The 15,084-nt window shown below is 47.8% G+C and overlaps 1 protein-coding gene across 2 annotated transcripts in view; it reads right to left on the bottom strand.

The window, feature by feature from the left end:
- Nucleotides 1-373: 373 nt before the first annotated feature.
- LOC135897983 (zinc finger protein 346-like) overlaps nucleotides 374-15,084 on the bottom strand; it is a 50,905-nt gene continuing 36,194 nt past the window's right edge. For both annotated transcript variants that reach the window (XM_070534113.1, XM_065426694.2), the window contains one exon: nucleotides 374-1,093. In XM_070534113.1, the coding sequence (XP_070390214.1) occupies nucleotides 764-1,093 (330 nt within the window). In that variant the 3' untranslated portion in view covers nucleotides 374-763. The remainder of the gene's footprint in view (nucleotides 1,094-15,084) is intronic.

The raw sequence follows: 15,084 nt of genomic DNA, 5'->3' as shown, positions 1-15,084 counted from the left end.
AAAAGAAAATATTGTCCGTATCAAGACACAATGCACATCACGAGAGAAATAAGCACAGCTGAGCAAAATATTAATTAAAACAGAAGAACAAGCAATACTTTTTGGAACAGCTTTTGCCTGCTTCTATTTAGTCATCGAAAAAATCTGTAATTGAGCAATTTTGCGTGCCATGGCCCTCGCCTCCTCTTCACTGCACGGCGCACTACGGTAATTATCAGAAGCTGGCTCTTTGCAACACGAGAACTATTTCATCGTCTACAGAATACACAACAACGAAGGTGTTCCGTACTAGCTAGTACATAGACAGAACACGACACACGCACAGCGCTGTATATAGTAATGAGATATCAACAAGTCCAAATCACAACTCTCATCGAGTTCACAGTACCAACTTTATTTTCAGCAGAGATTTGCCTACATAAAGAAAGCAAGGTACCCATATGTGTAGAAACAAAAGCAAAAATAAACAAACAAACAAACAAAGAAACACGGGAATGGTGAAAGAGTAGACAGAATGGCAGTGCTTCTGCGCATGAATGATTTCAAAAGGGGAGAAAAAGAAAAGAAGAGGGGAAAAAAGTAAGCGGGAGGCATGTACCCGGCAGTAGACTGGGAATAGCAGGTGATGCCTTTAAAAAAAAAAAAAATCCTCCTCGCTCTTTTTTCGTTGCGTCCGGGTAGTCGATCAATGGAGTCATCGCAAACGTGGACTTTGGGGTTTATAGCCGAAGCTGGTCGTCTCCCCAGTCCTCGTCAGCTCGTCTCACTGATCATCGTCGATGGAGAGCCTGTTCACTGAACGGGCAACCGAGTCGGTGTCAGGGGTGGCCCGGCGCAGGTGGGAGAAGGTCCTCATGTGTTCAGCCTTGTACTGCGCGCTTGCGAAGAGCAAAATGCCGCAAAGACTGCAGGACAGGTCGACGGCTGCCTCACCGATCGTCGACCGGTGGCCAGAAGTGGATGCGGAAGGAGTGGCCCTGAAGGTTTCCGTGCGAGCAAACGAGGGCCCGGCTTGAGAAGCTCCTCCATCTCCTGCGGCCATGATTTGAGCCCGCATCTCTAGGTTCTTGACCTTCCGCAAGTGATTCTTGCCCTGCAGTACGTGTGAGGGAATGAAGCCTAATATCCACTTACCACATATCCTGTCATCGCAGCATAAGCGGTCGCGTCTAAGTGTTCCATAAACTTCATTACACTAATTCTGCTTTGAAAGAGCGGCTTCTGCTTGAGCCGTCGTCCGCAGTAATAATAGCTTCAAAGTAGGTATTGCCACATGTCGCAAGAAAGCATGCCATGCTTTTTTTTGTTCCCCGAACTATAAAGGAACAACTTTCGAGTTTATGTCACTGCCATAACTGTCACTATTGCTTTCAATAATGTTTTCACTAATATTATGGTTACCGCTCCTCTCTTCTATGTACTCATGGATTTTTTTTTATCCTCGTACGTTCCGTACGAGGATGAAAAAAATCATGAATTAATGTAACATACGTCATTGTCATCAGTGGCCAGCACGAGTGATCCCTCTGACTTACTTGTAGCACTGCAAGAAGAAAGTCAAAAATGACCGCCATTACATATATCTATTTTTGAGTAGCGCAAGTCCACAAGTGTTGAGCAAGACTTCTTGTTGACCATGATGGTAAAGGTTCATCTTGGTTGGCTCTTTATTGTTTGTCTTGTTTTGTGCAATTTCTACAAAATCCACAAGTCTTGTCTCTGTGTGCTCCGCACTAAGCCTTGTGCGTTTGGAACACGTCAGGAAAGTATCTAGAATTCTTTGAAAAGTAACGCTGTCGTTCACTTATGATCTTCCAATCACATGATCACTACTGTGTCGCACCTTCTCCATTAAACTGCTCCGATACGACGTAAGACCTACAGCCTAAGCTCTGGATTTCCTAAATTTGGTCGTGTCCGGCAGATGGTCACTATCTTCCCAGCTTCTATGACCTCAATCGGCTAGCTGGTTGCGCCAGCAGATTTATTTCGCTCGGGTAAGGTCACGGGCGTTGGGGGAAGGCGATGGGTGCATCTCGCCGTCTCGCAAGTCCCCTTCTCGAAATTGTCAGGCTATGTATGTATGTAAAAAAAAAATTATGGGGTTTTACGTGCCAAAACCACTTTCTGATTATGAGGCACGCCGTAGTGGAGGACTCCGGAAATTTCGACCACCTGGGGTTCTTTAACGTGCACCTAAATCTAAGTACACGGGTGTTTATTTCGCCCCCATCGAAATGCGGCCGCCGTGGCCGGGATTCGATCCCGCGACCTCGTGCTCAGCAGCCCAGCACCATAGCCACTGAGCAACCACGGCGGGTCGTATGTACGTATGTATGTATGTATGTATGTATGTATGTATGTATGTATGTATGTATGTATGAAAAATATCTTACAGGGTCCAGTGGGAATGGAGCAATGTGGACCAACAACGATATAAGGAAATGCAAAATATACAGGACAAAAGGAGAAAAGGAAAGTATTGCACAGGGCTATGACTAAAAGACATAAGTGCAAGATACACAAAATTATCATTGAAGATGTATATAAATGCACCACAAATGTCAGATACATGACTAAAAAAAATGCATGTATGTATTTGTATCCAATGTGGCCAGGCCACTTAGGAAGGGGATTAGTTGCCAAGAACGGAACGTTGGGCGAGTTATCGTGACTTCATTGTATCTGTGCGTGCGTCTGTGAGTGCGCGTGTGCGCGCGTGTGTGTGTGTGTTTAAAGATTGCAAAATTGAAGCGGGGATTATATCCTGGGATCAACATCAGTTTCCAGATATACACCCATGAAACGCACTGTGAAATGCATTACCGTTCCAGTTACCAGCTTCGAAAATACTCCCTCTGCGCAGGGTGGCAAGAAACTACAGCCATCAAGCACGTACCCAGGGGTTTTTTTCGGGGGGGGGGGGGGGGCAACCCAAGGTAACTTTTCTATGCAAATGAGGGGGAGGGGTACTTTTACTAGCAGAAAGTGAATAACGCCCACCATTCGGCCATAAAAAGTGTAAACCCACAAAAGAGAAATGAAATAAGGTGTGTTTTACAGCTACGCCTATACGACACTCCTCTCTACTTGGCAAACAAGGAACCATGCCAAATGGACTCGCGCAGGAAAGAAGCGCAGGAAGCACAGTGCCAAGAACAAGTAAATAGCCGAAAGCGTAAAATAAAGCTTGCTTTAGTAGAATACAACAACAAAAAAAACAGCAGTTGGCAACCAAGGCACACGGACCGCGCGGAGTTTTGTTACTCCACCAGCCAATCACAGAAGCCAACAAAATCGTCGTCATGCGGCCTTTTCAAAATGGCGTCGTACTTGATACCTCCGGAGCGTCTGCTGTTATTGAAGAGTATTTTCATCGGAGGAAGCAATGAGGTGTGCAACAGACATGGACAAAGTGTATGGAGTCTGAGCATCTCACTCTTCAAAAATCTGCGGTGCAGTTCATTTCACTGTTGAACCCGTTTTACTCGCGAAACTTCAACGCCAACTGAAGTGAAACTTGACAATAAATAGTTGCAGCGAAGCAAGCATGTTATTTCAGTTCAATAAAGAATTAGGCTTTCGCCATTCCCCTATAATAGGCGAGGAAAAAGGTCTAAAGTTACGCGTTAATAATTTTATTTTTGTGGTTACCGCCTTATTTGGGTAACGGGAAAAGTTTGAAGTACGAATTATTTGCAGCCTCGCGGAGGAACAGTGGCTGGCGGACTTATGTTGTAGCCGACTATAGTAGCGTTTGTTGAATTCGCTCTGGAAGAATTGTAGAGAAATATATGTTTGCGGAACGATCACAGTTCTTTTGGATCCCTCGTCTCGTACAACCGACTCGTATATTTATTTGGGAAGTTACGTAACGATGCGTGGCCGCCAGTGCCGTACAACCGCGTAGGGCGCAGGACGCTGGGATTCTAAACGTACTGCGCCCACCGTGGAAGATTAGAAAAACACCTATATATATAAGCACAGCAGAGAAGAGGCTACGTCAGGCGGCTCGAATGATAACTGCATAAGCGTCATTTAGTACACACGAAATAGTTCTCCACTTTCGGCGGCGTTTTCCCTACTTCCTAATTCAATAAAAAAAATGTTGATCCATAAATATTTTCATAAACAATGGGTAAATTTGTTAATTTTCGCTTTTCCTTCCTGTTTGGCTGTTGCCTCGGCTCTCTCCCTTAGTAGATCGCTTAATTTCTCAACTCCTTGCGACTCTTGTTTCCAGTTGGCAATTTCGCATGAAAAGAGCTGTACAATTAGGGAAAAACCAGACGAGTTAATGGGTGAAAGTCGTATTGCCTATGAGTTTAAGGGTTATTGCAGAATTTGGTGATGGACGCTGTCTCGCATTATTTTATTTTCCACCTTATCTAACCCATATCACAGGCATATGGTTTCGAGGATCTGTCAGCGTTTCGGCGAGCCGTCCCTCGAGGAAATAATGAAGCAAAAGGAAAAGTTAAACGCAATTGGCGTTTTCTCCGGCCGCAGCTCGTTCAGTGTGCATACAGACCAGCTGACCACGAACCGAATCCCTTTCCTGGTCCCTAGATCAGTCTAAACAAAGAAGGTTGAACTAACGAACCAACAACGATGCGTGTGACCGTTGAATAGACGGTGACAACTGAATGCATCTCGAGCTAATCGTGCGGTCACCGAATCGATGAGGAAACTGACCTTCACATCCCAGTAGATGCCGATAACTACCCCATCCAAAAGGAGTGAAAAGGGCAGCAAAATGTTGACCGCCGAGTAGCTGTCAAGTCTCAACATTGATTTGGCGGCGCTTTAGGAATGTGTTTGAGAAGTGGTGGCGTGGACGGGGAGTGTGTGCATGGAGGGGGGGAGGGGGGGGGCATTTGGGTGCGTGCCTGACAGCCATGCATTTTCGGACATTTTGTGGACGGATGTCTCGAAACTTGCAACAGTATTGGAATTTGCACTAAGTGTATATGACTGCGTTATTATGCGGCCTGATTTATACGAGTGGCAATATGTGACCTTAAGTCAATACCCAAATTTTTAACCAATAAATATTCTTTCATTCGGAGACTAACCGTCGCCGTTTGTTTCGCAAGTGGTGTCCGCCTCTTCAAGTTATTGCCTTGGATAGGTGGCATTACGCTGTTTACTAACAGTAATTTCTTAGAGAAACAATAAAGAGGAATATTCCGAACTGGTGCGTGTATTTCCCTTCTGGTACATCAAAAATGCCAGTCTCCCGTACGAAAAGACTTCTATAAGCCAAATGAGACGCTGAAACGGAGGAGGAATGGCGACGTCAGGTTGGTATTTCCGCATTAGCTCCGCGTGATGGTATAGATAGCTTCGGCTATAATAAAACATTTATCGCTAAACAAGAATTCCATCAAAACTCTAAATTATTAATGAATCAAATGCTCAACTTCGTAAGCTTTCACAATTTTCCCGGCGCAAAAAACGGCGCAAGCACGCAAAAATAGTCTCAAACCCATGCCGCCACAATGGCATACCGGTGTCGTGTTTTGTGGGGGAAATTAGGGGCCCTGTGGCTTTCTCCGTAAGTAGCCAATCTTCCAACTAAACACAGTCGGATTCTTTGAGCACTAGTTCACCCGCATAATTTGATTCAGCATACTCTTTAGTGTCCCATTAAATAGAAAGCGAATATCAACACTAAATCCAGTTTAAACTGGTATAAAGTTTCATACCCTGTTTAACTTTACTTCTCAGCAAGGTGTTGGTTCATTAGGGCAGAAAATGGCAGCCTGGTTTTCTTAAATTTCGTGTCTTAACCTGATTGCCTGTAAGGGTCAGCGTGAGATCACGGACTTCAAGGCAAATTTTCTCGTATTTGGAACGTTCTGGCACATGAAGACTTCTCGAAACTTGCTACGCCTTTTGTTCCTTTATTACTACTACTGTACTACTACTACTACTACTACTACTACTACTACTACTACTACTAATAATAATAATAATAATAATAATAATAATATTTTAAAAAATTCTTTCATGTATTTCGAAAATTTCAAGAGCCAGAGCCACAACGGCTTGCGAAGCAGCGCGCGACAGCTGACGTCATCACCGTTGAGCGCTATTCTCTTAAAAAACATAAGTAGATCGAAAGAAGAAGAAAAAAAAAATCGGCGGTTCCCGCGCACTGTGGGAATTAGTCGATGTAACTGAAGCTTTGTATGATGCTTACTTTGACTGACGATAATTAGCGATGATGCTGGCGGCGACTGTGTGATTTCTTCAGCGTTTAGTGCAATACGAAAATGGTGAGTTGATGTTAATGTTACCTTGTGTGCACCACAGCTGTTTGTCTGCGTAGTCTACAGAACACATAGGGAGACGTGTTTGCTTGAGGCGTTGTTGTGCGTCCATTGTTCATAACTGTGAGAGGCTTGTGCCTTATCGTTGCCTCACATGGCACATCGCATCGTGGCAGAAGTGTTAAAATTTAATTGAAGTATGGGGCTGTACGTAATTCAATTAATTATAAATTTGTATGTAGACTTTGTACACATACATTCAATTCATTTCAGTTTTATTTTCCAGAAGAAATACACAATTCTGGAGGGACACCTGGGCAAAAAGCTGTTTTAAACAGCTTGACTGGGCCTTGTTACGGTTGGCGTGTAACACCCGGGGCAAGAAGGATGCTCGACCACCATGCCTCATCTGAACGAAGAGTGGATTCCAAATTTGTTGTGGTTGTCTCGAGTGGTTACCGGTCTGGCTGGCGCCCCGCAGTGCTTACAGGCCCTATTTGATCCGCACCGATGGCACCGGCTGTTGGAATCTCAGCGCAGCGAGTGTCGTCTTTTTCTGTTTGTCTTCTCTGTGTCCGTGTCAGTGCGCTGCTACACCAGCAAGGTACGATGAAGCTGCCACCAGCTGTTGGAACCTCAGTGCTGACACCCGTTGTTGCAACCGGACCGTTGGCGCCCGTTGTTGCAAATGGGTCGCAAGCCCCAAGGGTAGCGTTGGCCTGGCGGCCTGGGGCACACTGGAAGCATCCGAAGGTCCCAGCAAAGCATGAGGCGGCTGCTAACAGAACAACTTGTTTATTCTAGCATCGCAAAGAGCAGGCGGTCAGGTCGACCGAAGTAGAGAGACGGGAGAGCACGTTACTCAACATAAGAAATCGGAGCCTCTCTCCTGGCGTCCGGGGGCAGCTGCTCTTATACTCTTGGCGTCGCGGGCAAGAAGGAAGGTCACGAGATGACACCACGTGACAGCAAGGCACGGACGGACTGAGAGACATGTAGAGACAAGGAGGTGACGCATCAGCCGGGCCGGCGCCGGTCAGACCTCCTCGCTTCACACTGGGGGAGCTCCTCTCCCCGGCTGCCGCGCTTTGACAAGCGTGGGCACACACACACACACGCACACACAAAGACACGTGGCACTGAACAAGCCGGGACGCGCTCGGCGGGGATGCGTCGCGGCCGCTCCGAACGGGCCAAAATGTCCGCCGCTTTGAACGAAGCCCCGGCGTTCGTTGAATCCGCGCCGGCTTTACCGCGCGTCGTAGGCGAAACGTAACAGCCCCTTTGTGTATGTGAGGCTTTAGAATAACCCTTTCCACGAACTCTCCAACTCTAAAGGGAGGGCCCTTTCCGCAAACCAACGATGCCTAGAAGAGAGGGAATCAGTCGCCCATCCACAGTCAGCCAGGCGCTCTTTCCGCGAACCAACGTCACCTAGAAGAAAGGATAAGCGCCGACTATCCCGGACCTGCGCGTTGCCACCTGCGGAGGCGGGCCCGTCCAGGCTCACCTGAGAATATAGGAGCAGCCGCAAAGCACCAACGGGGACGTGCAACATCGCCCAGGAGAGAAGGAGCAGCCGCAAAGCACCGATGGGGACTCAGTGCATGTTACGTGACGTTGACGTGAGCAAGATCCCGTCTACGATTTTTTAAAGGGCCGCACAATGCATTTTTTAAAATTCACTTCATTCTCTTCTTTTACATCTTTCACCAACCATTGAATAAACCATGTAAGTTCCGCACTAGAAATCGTCTCGTCCCTGCCTCATCGCCATGGCCTACCGGGATGCCTGCAGCCCGTCGACAACGCGACGCTACCCAATAGTAACGTCGGTAGAGCTTCGAGAAACAGGCGGCGCAACAACTCGGCAGCGGTGGGGTACGCTATCCTGGAGAACGCAACAACTGGTTGGCAGCGATTGGGATACGCTAGCCTGGTGACCACAACTTTGGACGACATCTAAGAGATCGTCTCCTCTTCGTCCTCGTGACAACGTTCGGAAGGAAGGTGTCAGGATTCATCACTGCATATGGTGAATGCCCGGCTTTTCTTCACTAAGATATCACTTGGCTTTACGTATTTTGGGGGAAGTACAGAGCAGTTATTTTCTTTAACCGTTGACGGAATTTTTGAGTACGTCGATGTTCTTATAGAGTGAAGAGTTAGCAGCACTAAGGGCAGCCATGAACTTGAAGGCACTAAAGAAGCCGGAATTGTTTAGCTTGGCCAGAGAGTTGGGCCGCCAAATTGCAGAGTCAAAGAGAAAGCCGGAGATCATTGAGGCGATCGAAGCGATCGGGGCAGATGACCATGAACTGACGGAATGCCTAGAGAGCATTGCAGAGAAACAGGAAGAGCGTAAGCGCCTAGAGCAAAAAGAAGAGCGCGACCGTGTTGCACGCAACGCACTCGAAATGAAGCGTCTAGAGATTGAAGAGCGCGAGCGCGCCGCACGTGAGGCCGAAGAAGAGCGCGACCTCGAAATGAAGCGCCTAGAGATTGAGCTCCTGAAAGCTCAAAATGCTGAAAGGCCTAGCACAGAGGCACGTGAAATCGAGCGCAGAATGACAGACTTGATGGCACCCTACGCAGTAGGAGGGGACATAGGTCTTTTTCTGCTGCAATTTGAGCGCACATGTGAAAAGGCAAAATTCGGGAGAAACGCATGGCCGCAACCCTTGCTTACGTTACTGCCACGTGAGGTAGCTGATATCATTGCCCGCATGTGGAAAGCTGAAGCAGAAGACTTCGATGAAGTCAAAGCAAATCTGCTTAAAAAGTATAGATTATCAGCAGAAACATTCAGGCGAAAATTCAGGGAGGTCGAGAAGACCAAAAGTGAGTCATACTCAGATTTTGCATACACTTTGGAGGTAAACCTGAAGGAATGGCTCAGAGAAGAGGGTGCACTCGGCAACGCCAAAAAGACAATGCAGTGCGTTGCTTTAGAACAATTATACCAACGGCTGCCAGAAACCATCAAGTATTGGGTTCAGGATAAGCCAGGCGTGGACACTACCACGAGAGCGGCCGATCTCGCTGAAGAGTACGTGACTCGCCATGCATTCGAAGGCAACGAAGCTCCTAAGAAGGAGAGAAATAAATACAGACCCGACAAGCCAAAGCGATGGTCAAAGTCGAGTCAGTATGACTGAAAGGAATGGTCAGATTCGGTGAAAAATAGTGACGAGGACAGCGAGGGAAGGGAGGAGTCACCCGAACGGAGGGAAGAAAGGCAAAAGAAGAAAGCTTTCGAGGCAAAGAAACCAGTAGCTTGCTACAGCTGCCAGCAAACGGGGCATATCTCCGTGGGATGCAGGAATCCCAAACTAGTGTTGACGTCACTAAGTAGTAACGAGGAAAATATTAACTTGCTGGAACCATACATTCGAGACCTTATGGTAAACGGCAAACCGTGTCGGGTGCTTCGCGACTCGGCAGCCACAATGGACGTGGTGCACCCGTCGTACATGGAGGAAGGCCAATGCACAGGAGAATGTGCTTGGATAAGGCAAGCCGTAGAGGCCTCCAGTGTTTGTCTCTCTGTGGCCAAGATTCGTATCGAAGGCCCTTTTGGAGTACTGGACACTGAAGCCGCCGTCTCAGCACATCTCCCGCCGCAGTATCCGCATTTGTTTTCTAACAAATCAGAGGATTTGCTACGACGCAAGGGAATCGGGTTTAGTCAGGGAACAGTGCAAGCCCTAACTCGTTCCAAGGCAAGGGAGCTCACGGCCAAGGCAGTGTATGAAGGTCCAGTGGTGGAGGAAACAGGTTTGACGGTGGATTCGTCAACCAGCACCAAACAGGACAGCCCTATAGGGGATATTACGGAAAGTACACTAGCTAATTAAAAGGTCAGGAAAGCACTGGAGCCTGAAATGTCTCGAGATGCAGAATGCAGAAGAAAGTTATTGAATGTAAGCCCTGCCAAAAAGATTGCTGGGCAGGAAATGCGCAAGGCACAAAGCAATGGTAAACATTACTATGAGAACGGTCGGAACAAGACGCTTCGAAGTTGGGGAAAGGGCAATGATCCTGAAATCCTCATTGAAAAACAAACTACAGGTTCAATGGGAAGGACCGGTTGACATAATTCAGAAATTATCTGAAACAAACCGCGTAATCACGGTGCCGGGAAAACGAAGGACATCACAAGTGTACCACAGCAATCTCCTTAAACCCTGCCGGCAGAGGGAGGCCATTGTGAACATGTCCATTAACCAACCTGAGGAGATGCCTGTCGACTTTCCGGAGTTAACATCAGTGACGGGAGCAGAAAGTATTCCCGAGACCACTGACAAGCTAATATAGCTGGCGGAGTGGAATCCCAATCAAAGGGCCGAACTGAGAGAACTCGCGTTTGAATTTAAAGACATATTTTCAGACACACCTGGCAGGACCACTGCGATCGTTCACAATATCGAGTTAACCTCATCACACCCAGTTCGTTCGAAAGCTTATCGCGTTTCACCTCGTCAACGTCAAGCCATGGCCGCTGAAATAAACAAGATGGTAGATCTAGGTGTAATCGAACCTGGAGAGAGTGATTATACCTGGCCTCTTATCTTGGTTGAGGTCCCAGGAAAGGAGCCGTGACCGTGTATCGACTACCGCTGGCTCAACTCACGAAGGACCAGACCTACCCAATACCGCATATCGAGGAAAGGCTTGAGAAAATGAGCAGTGCTAATATCATCTCTACGCTCGATTTAGTCAGAGGGTACTGGCAGGTTCCGTTGACCGAGAGGGCAAGCAGGCTAGCGGCGTTTATTTGCCCGATGGGAACCTTTAGGCCGAAAATCCTGAGCTTTGTATTGAAGAATGCTCCCTATTGTTTATCTAGCCTTATGGACCAGGTGCTACGGGGAATGGAGGACTTTGCACTTGCGTAACTCGATGACATAGCAATATTTTCTTCATCATGGGCGAATCATATGCAACACCTGCGAACCGTGTTGTGTCGTCTACGAGAGGCCAACTTAACTGTCAAGGCTTCCAAATGCCAAGGGCGCGCGGTGGTAGCTTATCTAGGTCACGTAATAGGGCAAGGCCATTGTCGGCCTTCTGAGGTTAAACTGACCGAAATAGACAACTTTCCGCAACCACGCACCAAGCGGGACATCAGGTCATTCCTTGGCTTGGCGGCTTATTACCAAAGATATATCCCGCGTTATTCCGAGATTGCAAGTTCTTTAACAGATGCTCTCCGAAAAACAGAGCAACAAACGGTAAAGTGGGATGACGCAAAAGAAAAGGCTTTTAGTATGCTAAAGAAAGCACTAACAAGTCAGCCAGTGTTGAACGCGCCCGATTACTCTAAGCCATTCATTCTTCAGTGTGATGCCAGCGACAGGGCCATGGAGGTGGTGCTTTGTCAAAAGAGAGATGACGAAAACGTATACCCTGCACTGTACGCCAGTAGAAAGGTTTCAGTTCGTGAGGAAGCATACAGTGCATCAGAAAAGGAATGCACCTGCGTAGTATAGGCGGTGCAGAAGCTAGCTTGCTATATCGCTGGTTCAAGGTTCACCACAGAGACTGACCACTGTCCCCTCACATGGCTGCAGTCCATGTCTACGAAAAACTGCCGTCTTTCGCGCTGTAGCTTGGCTCTTCAACAGTACACCTTCGATATTCGCTAGAAGAAGGGTAAACTTAACGGCAATGCCGACGGTCTGAGTCGTTGCCCCTAGAGTAGCGAAAGCCTCATGCTCACTCTCGTTCCCGTGTCATTTTTGAGTTTGTATTTTTTTCATGCGTTTTTTTTTTGTTATCGCGAAGTTGTAGTCGATTGTTAGCTGATTTGGTAACTATGTCTTAACGCTTTCAAGAAATGTCTGTTTTTTATTGTTCAGGGGGGTGGGGGGCGAAAGGAATGGGAAAGCAGTACCGGGTTCTCGTTTTTTTAAAGCCTGGTGTATCTTGGAGGAGGGTGACCTTGTGCTCGCTGCTTTGTGATTGTGGCTCCGGCACTGTTCTTGAGTGATTGCTGGCCCAAACAGGAGACGAAAAGTTGCGAGACCTGTTTCACCGTCGCAACTCCACTTTCAACGTTCCGGACCAGGGAGAAAAGACAAGAGCGCGACGAGGACTGATGAACGACTCTCAGGAATCTACCAGCTACGAACCAAGGGTTCGTCACCCCTGAGGGAAATTCTGCTACTGAAACGCCGATCCCTCGCCCAGTGGCTGCTGGCCCCTACGCGTCGGGATCTTCCTCCCCCGCCGGAGATGCTGTGACGGTTGGCGTGTAACACCCCGGGCAAAAAGGTTGCTCGACCACCATGCCTCATCGAAACGAAGGGTGGATTCCTAATTTGTTGTGGTTGTCTCGAGTGGTTACCGGTCTGGCAGGTGCCCCGCAGTGCTTACAGACCCTTTTGTGTGTGTGCGACTTTAGAAGAACCCTTTCCACGAACTGTCCAACTCTAAAGGGAGGGTCTTTTCCGCGAACCAACGACGCCTAGAAGAGAGGGAATCAGTCGCCCATCCACAGTCAGCCACCGTAGACAATCTGCTGCACCCCACGGGCTGCATTTCAAGCCAGAAGCGCCTCTTCCGAGCGATTCTGGTGTTCGCCGAGGACATCGCCCTAGCCGATCACCTCTGAGCCCCCTCCCCACGCCTACGGTGGTTCGACCGCTGCTGCTGCTTCCCTGTTTCTTCCACCACTCTTTTCTACCCCCTCCCCCCTGTGCAGCGCGGTTGAGGTGTCCTCATCTGAGAGACAGTTACTGCGCTGCACTTTAACCCATATTTCTTCCTTCCCAAACAAGAATCTCTCTCTCCGCAACCAGACGTCCTTTCCGTGAAGCAACGTCGCCTGGAAGAAAGAAAAAGCGCCGGCGATCCCGTACCTGCGAGTTGCCACCTGCGGAGGCGGGCCCATCCAGACTCGCCTGAGAATGTGGGAGCAGCCGCAAAGCACCGATGGGGACGTGCAACCTCGCCCAGGAGAGAAGGAGCAGCCGCAAAGCACCGATGGGGACTCAGTGCATGTTACGTGACGTTGACGTGAGCAAGATCCCGTCTACGATTTTTTAAAGGGCCGCACAATGTATTTTTTCTAAATTCACTTCATTCTCTTCTTTTACATCTTTCACCAGCCATTGAATAAACCGTGCAAGTTTCGCACTAGAAATCGTCTCGTCCCTGCCTGACTGCCACGGTCTACCGGATGCCTGCAGCCCGCCAACAACGCCACGCTACCCAATAATAACGTCGGTCGAGCTTCGAGAAACAGGCGTCGCAACAACTCGGCAGCGGTGGGGTACGCTACCCTGGAGAACGCAACAGCCTGGGCAACCATGAAACTTTTATCAATGAAGGAGATGAAACAGATTAATGATAACACATAGTCACTAATAACACTTACAGGTGACATGCACATATTCTTGCACATATACTCACATTTATACTAACACACGCAGGTGCCGTATATGCGCAAAAACTAATTACACTTCAATAGCGCACAGATACACCTACAGCAAAAATTTATAACATATCCATTTCCAACAACAATATAGGTCCGAAGCTTAGTTGAGGTGGAAAATAGAACCATTTGTGGCAGTTTGCATAGCGTAGTGGTCCGCACCACGTTTCGCCGCGTAGCGAAGGCGCTCCTGTTCCGCGTGACGCTTCTTTGGAAGCCTGGGTGTCCCGCAGGATCTTTTTCTTACCCCAGAAAGTGGATCGGAAAACGGCGCCGCGGTAGCTCATTTGGTAAGAGCATCGCACGCGTAATGCTAAGACATGGGTTCGTATCTTACCTGCGGCCAGTTTCCTTGCACCACTTTCATTTCCATTAATTTATCATTTACTTAATTTAATTAGTAAGTAGAAGTAATTTACCCTATGTTGTCCTTGGTGCCTTTGCAATATATATATATATATATATATATATATATATATAATTGTGCAACGCACGCGTAATGCGGAGGTTGTGAGTTCAGCTCCCACCAGCGGCGAGTGATCTCTTAGTCCACTTGTATTCCTCTTTTCTTCATTATTCTCTGCATTTCAATTTCAACCACATCTATTTCTTCTATACTTTTGTTGGCTACATTGTCTGTTACCTTTATATGGTGTGGAGATTTGGGAATTCGCCTCGCCATTGTGCGTACGCATTACACGTTCTGTCATCCCTACGCCTCATCCCCTCCTCGCTCCGAACGGTTGTCAGCAGTGGCGCTCCATTCGCGATGGCTGGCTCCATTCGCGATGGGGTTCTTGTTTGGATTTTGTGGCGAATGGCCGTGCTTTTCGGGGCTCCGTGGCAGCGACGAAATAAGTTGTGCATGCTTTGAGCTTGCTTCTGTTTTTTTTATTTGCTGATCTTTTGCCTTTAATTATAATTGGGTGGTTTTCTTTCTCTTTCCTTTTTTTGTCTCTCGTATTTCGGGTGCGCGGGTGTGCTTCGTGTACATTTGGTTTTGCGGGGTGGTTAGAGCGTCCTTTCGTGCCACGTGCTACAACATGTGCAGCCGGGTGGGACGTTAAGTGTTTGTAGCCATTAAATGGTAGCTTGGAAGTGGCAAGACAAATAGCTATTAGCGGTTTTACTGTGCGTGTTTCGGTAGGAAAGTGAGAGCGTGGCCGCGTGGTTAAGCGCGTGCGAGAGTGTGTCATACCTTTGGTCTCCGCGGCATTGATTGTTTTTGAACAGTGGTGAGAGTTGCTTTGCGACATTTTGAGGATTTGGATCCTGTGCGTATCGGTCTTTGCCGAAAGGCACTCGCTCTGCATTCATTCATTCACAAAACTTTATTAGTGTCCTGAAGCCCGGTCTTTTCAGACCGCTCTG

Source organism: Dermacentor albipictus, chromosome 1 (assembly GCF_038994185.2).
Source record: "Dermacentor albipictus isolate Rhodes 1998 colony chromosome 1, USDA_Dalb.pri_finalv2, whole genome shotgun sequence".
Lineage (NCBI taxonomy): Eukaryota > Metazoa > Arthropoda > Arachnida > Ixodida > Ixodidae > Dermacentor > Dermacentor albipictus.
Note: the sequence above shows the minus strand (reverse complement) of the source record. Positions and strands in the feature narration are given on the sequence as shown.